Raw genomic sequence first — 8,227 nt, 5'->3', positions numbered from 1 at the left:
CATTTTAAACTAACTTTTTTTTTTTCCAAAAAGCAAAAGATTAAAAAAAAAAAAAAAAGATCCACAAGCAATTTTAACTTCACATCAATAGGATAACAAAATTTTGTTCCCAGTGATTTTAAAAGGATAGTTTTACTCAGGTATCCTTGTCATATGAACCAATATTCTACCAGTTTTGAAGTGGTCCTGCTCCATTGGCTGCTGGGAGTGTGCTTATGCTAGTGAGCACGACTTGCTCGGAAAGTTTTGATATGTTATCAAAGTTGCTGATCTGAGTGGTCAAGGACTTCCGGCTCTCTGTGCTAGTTCGTCCCCTGGTGAGCCGATCCTCCTGGCGATGGTGAACTCCAAGGCAACAGCAAGAAAATGCAGCTTTAAATTCTTCTCGAAATTTTCCTGGCAAACAGAGAGAATGAAAGGAAAAGGAATTATGCATAAATGCTTCAACAAGTTGTGAATAGGGTACAACTGAGTTGCTCCCTTGAGCCAAACTGACAATGAGGTGTAATATTTTGCAAAGATGGGGAAAATAGAAAAAGGAAATTGAGTTTATTGGAAGCTTGGTAGACTCTTGAAACAATGAAGTATTTTCATAAAATAATGAGGCTGCCTTTCATGTATGGTGCTTGGAATTTATTTCATTCCTTTATAGTCAAACCTCATATATTTACACATATTGGTATATTTTATCTAAATAACTATAACAGAAGTGATCATCAGTAGAAGAATGCTCAGAGATATTTAATAATTAAACACAATGAAACTTATGTCATACAAAGCCAAAATTATACAAAAATTACTCCTGCATTTTACTCTAAATAACTGATACTAAAACAATTAAATCCACAAAATACTTAGAAAAATTCACTCAAATATCCAGAAAATTTCCAGTTTCATAATCTATGTAAGAAAGAACAAAGAATGAAGGGGGAAAACTACTGTATTCCTTGTCTTTAAATTATGGAGGAGACATTGGAGAACTATGTGAATGAATCAGTTACTTTTATTAGTGTGAATGGCAGTATTGGGAATCATTTCTTCTCTCTTAGCCTCAGCTACCCACTGAGTTATCAGTGATTAAATGAGAAGATGAATGTTCACGGGCCCAGCACAATAGCAGTCACATAATGAGTTATCAGTGATTATCAGTTGCCTCCTCTAACTCACTTTATCCTCCATAACAGGACTTTGACCTGGTTCTGTGACTTCTGCTTCAAACACTTCTCATTACAACTTCCTTATAGCCTTTACCTGCTTAGTGCAAGGTTCAGAGCTTTAGTCATTGTGCTAGATTAAAAAAAAAAAAAAAAAAAATGGAACAAAATTGTTTCTCAACAATCTAATTGGTTGCCTTTTTTTTTCAACCTATGCAACCAGAAGGCCAAAGACCAAGTTGGAAGATGCACATGCTTTATTAAACATGCCACAAAATGAATTTCTGTTCTTCCATATAAAATCATCATGCAGTTGAAGATAGAAATAACAAAGAAATCGCCAATGAGTTGGAGAGTAAGGCAATGTAAAAATGTAGCTAATTAAAACATAATTCTAAAAGTCAGTCAGGCAAAATGTGAACAGTGATTTAAATGATTTTTGTAATTATATTGATTCCATAAACAGATATAAATTATATAAGTTACACATATATCTATGTGTGTATCATTTAACTTACGTGTTATTTTGGAGTACTACTACTTTTGGTAGTCAGTGGGAAATATTGAGATAAATCCAAGAGATGATACACACAAGAGAAATGTAAATATAGCAAAATATCTAAAAGTTAATAGATCCCAATTCTGTCTCAATTAGGCTACACATTTTGGCAAAGGAATAATATAGCAAGACAAAACAGAACAAAGTATTTTATATTTTTGTAAATCAAGAGTTTGAAGTATATCATGTAAGATTTTGTGTTATTGATTTCTCAGAATGTTTACTTTTCTATTATAACATTTCTTATAAGTTTTACATGGAAAAAAATCACTTAGTTCATTTTCTCTGATGAATTCAGTAACAAATATTTTGCCTCAAAAAAGAAGAAACTCAAGACAAATCAGGTCAGGGAAAAAGAAAAATCTCACATAGCAACTAAACTCTTCATGTAATTGAAGAGTGTTCATTGATTCCTCATCCTTGGTTAGAACTGTGGCTTATGGAAGAAAAGTTGAAAACTCACCACTGAGAAAATTATAAATAATTGGATTCGCAGCACTATTGGCATATACAAGCCAGTGTGAAAAGGTAAACCAGGCATACACAGTCTCTCTGTCGTCGGTGTGGGTAAACATCCCAAATACTCTGCAGGAAAAGAAACAACAGAAAAGTATCTTTTAAATAATTAAATTCAAAGGTGAATGAGGCTATTGGTAGAGGTTGGTCTGACCCCTGTCCTCCTCCGTTGCAGGAATTGACCACAGATTGGTTTCTGACCCTATAATTGGTTTAGAACAACTTCAGTGCCTGAACAGAACCTCCAGAGCACAATCAATAAATCAAAAGCCAAATCAGGTCAGAGAAGGGTCTCTCCCTTTCACAAATAGCAGATGCAGTATTTCTTGTAAATAAGAATGCAGAAGTTGAATATATATCTTATTTCATTTTCTTTCTAAATACAATTGAATAATGTTGTATTAATATTTCATTATGTGTATCATTTAAAAATCACTCCTAAATGATAGTCTTCAAGTACTTTTTCCTACTTTCATTTATGTATTGATCAAAGTATCATAGGCCTTCAACTCCAGTCTTCCTGGACTATCTGCAACTTGCCTTCTGGGACTCCTTAATACCCAGAGAAGAAACAGTTCTCAATGAGCAGAATTTTGGCAATTTTAAAAAATTAATGAGTGTTAATTTTTCATGTATTATTTTAAACTTTAAAAAATGTTTTATTACGCTATCCTTAAAGACGATTTAAAATTTTCTCCATACTTAGAAATATTCCATCTATTAAATTCTAATAGCTAACCTACAACAGATAACTTACAGCTACTCGATAAGATTATAGGTCAAAAATCATATCTATTTCCTGCTAAAGTCTCCATCTTTGATTGTCTGTATCTGTGTGTGTGTGTGTGTGTGTGTGTGTGTGTGTGTGTGTGTTTTACCACAAGAAGGCATGATAACAATGCATTTCTGGTATAAGGTGATGCTCTAAAACATACTAGAGTTTTACAAAAATACTACATAGAGTGAAACAATATGGACAACAGAAATTTGTACTATGTTATGACCCTTTACCTCAAAATGTCTTTGAAATCTTGGACAAATCTGGAGTGTTGTAAAGACATTGGTTTTGACTAATCCGCAAAAAGTTAAGTTTTAAGGAGAAGAAGCTAGGAATGGTTTTTGTGGGAGAAAGAAAAAACAAATTTCATATGCAAGGACAAACAAATATACAAGCATTTGAAAAAAAATGTGTGTGGTAACAAGAAAAACAATCTTCAAGTTCTTGTTTTCAAAAGTTTTTATATTGTGGAAAAGAGTAGAATGCCCAAAAACTTGAAATATTTTGAATTTAACATGGTCTTGCTCCTTTGACAGTTATTTGTTTTCCTTGGAAAGGAAGGGATTTGAGTCAGAAGAATAAGACAAATATTATTGACAAAAAAGTATTTGGAAATAAAAGGAAAGAGCAAGTTCTGAGATACAGGAAATCCAAATACGGAACCCAGAGAGAGGTAAATCCAATTTTCATTGAATTTAGACTGAAAGAAGATTAAAAAGAGAAAGAATAAAACCCATCTAGTAACATGTTTATAAAGTTCTTAAAAGCAGAAGACAGTATCTAGAGGTGGCCATAATAAATTTATACTAAATTTCTGTTAGCAAAAAAAATGATGATAATAATAAGAGGCGAAGCACAAAAAGATACGAAGGGCAAAATAATTTCTATTTTGTGAGCTGGCATAAATAAAATTTATGTCTGTGAGCAGACATAAATGTCTGAAGGACCCAGGCCACAAAAAATCATATATCTTTAAGGCTGTGACTGTAGTAAGTAGTATTACTGAACAAACGTTTATTCTCCATTTCTTCTCCATTGTCAAAAACAGGGGCCAAAGAGAATGAGAACCCATTGCAGCTGGTTATACCACCTCTCTTCTGACTCCAGCCAAAGCTGCTGCTCTTCCGTGTTCCCAGCTGTGAGGAATATGATATTGATTCTAAATCAGGGAAAAGTGAGAGGAGCAATTCTAGCTTAAGTTCGAAGCCTGTTGTAAACAGAATTGGTATTGCCTTGGGACCAGTCTATGTGGAACAGTTTTGATAATTCCCAATAAAGTTAGCTGGCCATGAAGTTTAGTGTGTACCGCTGCCTCTGCATCTGCTGCTGTTCATGTCATGGGTCAATATTTTTAACTTAATAGTTGTGCCTGCAGTGTAACAAATAACACACTTTCCCTCACTGATTTTTATTAATATTTGTCCTGAGCTTGATTCAGTGACTTCAGGAAATGAATTCTTCTGTTTAGACATTCGACATACATATCTGCCTTGATTGCTTTTTTTTTAAAGTGCTCACCAATGCACTTTTAAGTATAATTAGAAAACTAACATAAGATTCTTATCTCTTTTTATCCTTAAGAGATAATGCTCTCACAATTGCCTATGTTTTGAAAACGAAGTTTTGAAAACCCATTTGTTCTCATCAAGAAAGAACTGCAAGCTGTAAATTAGTTGTTACGCATTAGAACTTTGTCTGCATCTAAGGTTTAGCAACTAGCTTGAAGAGATTGGAGAAACATCTGTTTTACGTCTGCCATGCAACTGAGAATACGCATGGACAAAAGCACACGTCTGAGCACTCTTAAAGGCTGTTCGCCTTACCTGCTGGTAACAACATAACTGAGTCATCTGGCCTGACAAGGTATCTAGGCAGAAAGTTTAGGTTTTTCTCTGGCTAGTAAAAAAAAAAAAATGTTAATTAAGAATCAAGAAATGGCAGGCTATTTCATTTTCAAATAACAGGTACGTTTTACCTCTTTAGCACATTGAGGATGCTAATTGGTAGATAGCAGATTGCAAATACCAAAAGCACAACCATCAACATCCGGGCTGTTTTCCTTCTGGCTCGGATCTGCTTTATTTCAGCCGCCACAGCGCTTATCCGGGACTTTGTCGGCTGTCCTGGCCCTCGAGGCTGTGAAACAGGCTGCAGGGGCTTCCATTTTCTCTGAACTACAGACGATGTTCCAGGAATCTGAAAGGAGAGGAGGCAGACCCTTACTGCAATTTGACTTAGGATAAGTTCCACTTTGGGGAAATAATTAGAAAACACAGTCAGAAAAGGCTTCCAGACGCCTGAGGTGTGGGAGGTTTGAGCGCCTGTTTCTCCGGAGCATTTGCTGAGCTTAGTATGTGCTTGGCATTAATTCAGTCGAATGCCAAATAGGAGTTTGGGTGGGAAAAAAAGTTAAAACATCAAAATTTTGTCGATGTTTAAAGAAAGCTGCAAGTGGAAAAGATATTTCCTTGTAAAAAGAACAAAGCCTGGGAAAGGAGAATGATAAAGGGATGACAGCCATATTATCTTGTTAGGAATTTTTGTTCAGCTCAGATACCAAAGTTTAAAGCAAAGGAAAAACCCAGCAAGTAACGCCAAGCAACCTGTATGGATTTTTCACGCATCAATACTGCCATCTGCTGCCAGACAGAGAGATAGGACTTAACTACCTATAACTTTTTAGGTTTTCTGCTTCTCAAGTTCGGACAAAGCAAACTTTTGAATGAAAGGATATTTTTAAAAATCAAGTATTTTTTTGTTGTCCACTATTTGTAGTTATGAAATTGTTTGAAATCAATTTTGTGGTCCAGCCCTTTAAAATGCACACAAAACCATTGAGGATTTTTGTGATCTTACATTAATATTTCAAATAGCTGGAATTTGTAACAATAATTACACAATTTGTACTTTTCCATTTCTTTTTCTTTTCAGAGTTATTTGATAATAGCAGGGAGTCCCTCCAAGTATAATATTTTCTTAATTGTAAGCTCATGAAGATTGATAGGGTTTAGTGAACAGAACAATAAAATTCAGCATGCATAATTTTTTAAAGAGGAAAACGTGCCAACAAGCACAAGAAAAGGCCACCTTAGTTCTAATAAGATTATTCAGCTTTGGTTTTTGTTTCTGTGCTGCAAACCAGTACTGACCAATGTGTCCCTGTGGCCTCTCAGAATAGATGTTCAATGGATTTTATTGCTTTTTACACCACAAGATCAAAGTCTGTTCGATAATCTTTGAGAACAGAATTTTACTTATATGTCCACACAGATAAATTAATATGACATTTCCTTTGACCATCTTCTCTCTTGAAGAGGCAAATGTTAACAAAAACCTGCCCTTAAATGGAAAATATCGGATAAATTATTTGTCTTCTCACTCTGTATGTCTTGTCGTGTAGACAACCCTTTTTACATAGTAGTGGTTCAACTCAAATCTTTTAACCCATTAGTAGGGGAGAGATAGGAACTTTCTCTTCTCTGACTCTCATTTTAAATAGCAATTTTTAAAAATAACTGATGAGAATGAGCAATAGATGCTGGAAAGTTCCAGGAGACTTCTATCATGAAAAGCCTGTATGTGTCTGCTAAATGATCCTGAATTGTTTTCTAAATGATCTCTGAAAGATCAATTAAACTTTAGTGATTCTATCACTAACTGTTCCCCTGAAGGAGAGAATCAACATTCTGCATCTGATGACTTCTGCAACCATTAGAAACAGTTCTCGATCACCTGAGGTTGGGAGTTCGAGATCAGCCTGACCAACATGGAGAAATCCGGTCTCTAGTAAGAATACAAAATTAGCTGGGCATGGGAAGCTGAGGCAGGAGAATCACTTGAACCCAGGAGGCGGAGGTTGCAATGAGCTGATGAGATCACACAATTACACTCCAGCCTGAGTAACAACAGTAAAACTTCATCTCAAAAAAAAAAAAAAAAGAGAAACAGCTGTGGTCCCTGACATCAGGAAAAAAATGTAGTGATGCCCTTTTTAGACAATCATCTAAATAAGCATAGAAGATACTGAATCCTGCATTCATTTTGAGGACACATAAATTTCTCCATTGATAAGCTGTCCCGAGACACTGAGAATCCAGAGAAACTCAGTATAACATTCAGAGGAATAACTGACATTACTGAGCTCCAGGAACTATGCATTAGTAATCCTAGTACCTTCTTGTAAATCTCATAGATTTCAATCAAGCAGGCACTGAGAAGGATTAAGTAGAATACATGCACCCCACTTTTATTTCATGATTATAAATAAACTTTATAAATCATATTTAACACAAAAATACACCCTGACAAATGTATTATCACAGTTATGAATTGGAAATAGCATGTACATGATGGACCTTAAAACCTACTCTGTCTTAAAAAGTGTTTGTGACCAGGATAAAGTTATGAGGAAGAGGCACACATGCTACAAACATTAAAGATATCATGAATAAACAATGAATTTGCCAACTTACATGAAATAGACAAAGCCCTTGAAAGACAAAGATGACCAAAACTGACACTGTACGTACAAACCTTGCTACAAAAAAAATCTCCAGTCCCAGATAGGTCCATTAATGAATTCAATCAAACAGTAAAGGATAAGTAATGCCAATCTTGTTCAGACTTTTAATGAAATGTACAGAAAATATAATATTTTTCAACAAATTTCACGAGGCCACATTTATCTTACCAATCAAAGATACGATAACAAAAGACAGCTAACAACTAAATATCCTTCATGAATAGAGATAGAAAGCACTTTAAAAATATGTTATCAAATCAAAGCCTGCAATATATAAATAGGATAATACCATTTGCTCAATCAGATTTATTCTAGCAATGCAGTGTTGGCTTACCACTCAAAAAATCAAGTCTTCTGTCACCACTTGTGGACTTTGAGCCAATACAAGAAGAAAAGAAAAATAAATAAATAAATAAATAAATAAATAAAATGCACACAGATTGGTTCTATTGAGAAGAAATTATTGCTTACAAAGATCATCCTAAAGAATCTACAAAAAACCCACTAGAACTTATAAAAGAATTTAGCAAAAGGAGCAGGACACTAAATCAATAAACAAAAAAATAAATTATACTTCTATATACTAGCAATAAATGGAAAATAAAATTTTAAAGGTTTCAATATCAAAAGAATGTGTTTTAGGCACACATTTCATAAAATATATATAAGTATGTATATTTATTAAATATATAATATAT

The 8,227-nt window shown here is 34.3% G+C and overlaps 1 protein-coding gene across 2 annotated transcripts in view; it reads right to left on the bottom strand.

Annotated features, from left to right (window-relative positions):
• Positions 1-8,227, bottom strand: part of LOC108526337 (orexin receptor type 2) — a 35,552-nt gene continuing 27,325 nt past the window's right edge. Inside the window, exons 4-6 of one of the 2 annotated variants that reach the window (XR_001884493.1) lie at positions 4,983-5,203; positions 2,082-2,298; positions 1-396 (exon numbers count right to left, since the gene is read on the bottom strand). Coding sequence is in view for 1 of the 2 variants with exons in the window: in XM_017867058.1 (XP_017722547.1) it covers positions 167-396; positions 2,177-2,298; positions 4,983-5,203 (573 nt within the window). In the remaining variant the exon portion in view is untranslated. The remainder of the gene's footprint in view (positions 397-2,081; positions 2,299-4,982; positions 5,204-8,227) is intronic. The other variant, XM_017867058.1, reaches the window with a different exon arrangement.

This window comes from Rhinopithecus bieti, unplaced genomic scaffold (genome assembly GCF_001698545.2).
Source record: "Rhinopithecus bieti isolate Rb0 unplaced genomic scaffold, ASM169854v2 scaffold_2272, whole genome shotgun sequence".
NCBI lineage: Eukaryota > Metazoa > Chordata > Mammalia > Primates > Cercopithecidae > Rhinopithecus > Rhinopithecus bieti.
This window is presented reverse-complemented; position numbering and strand designations above follow the sequence as displayed.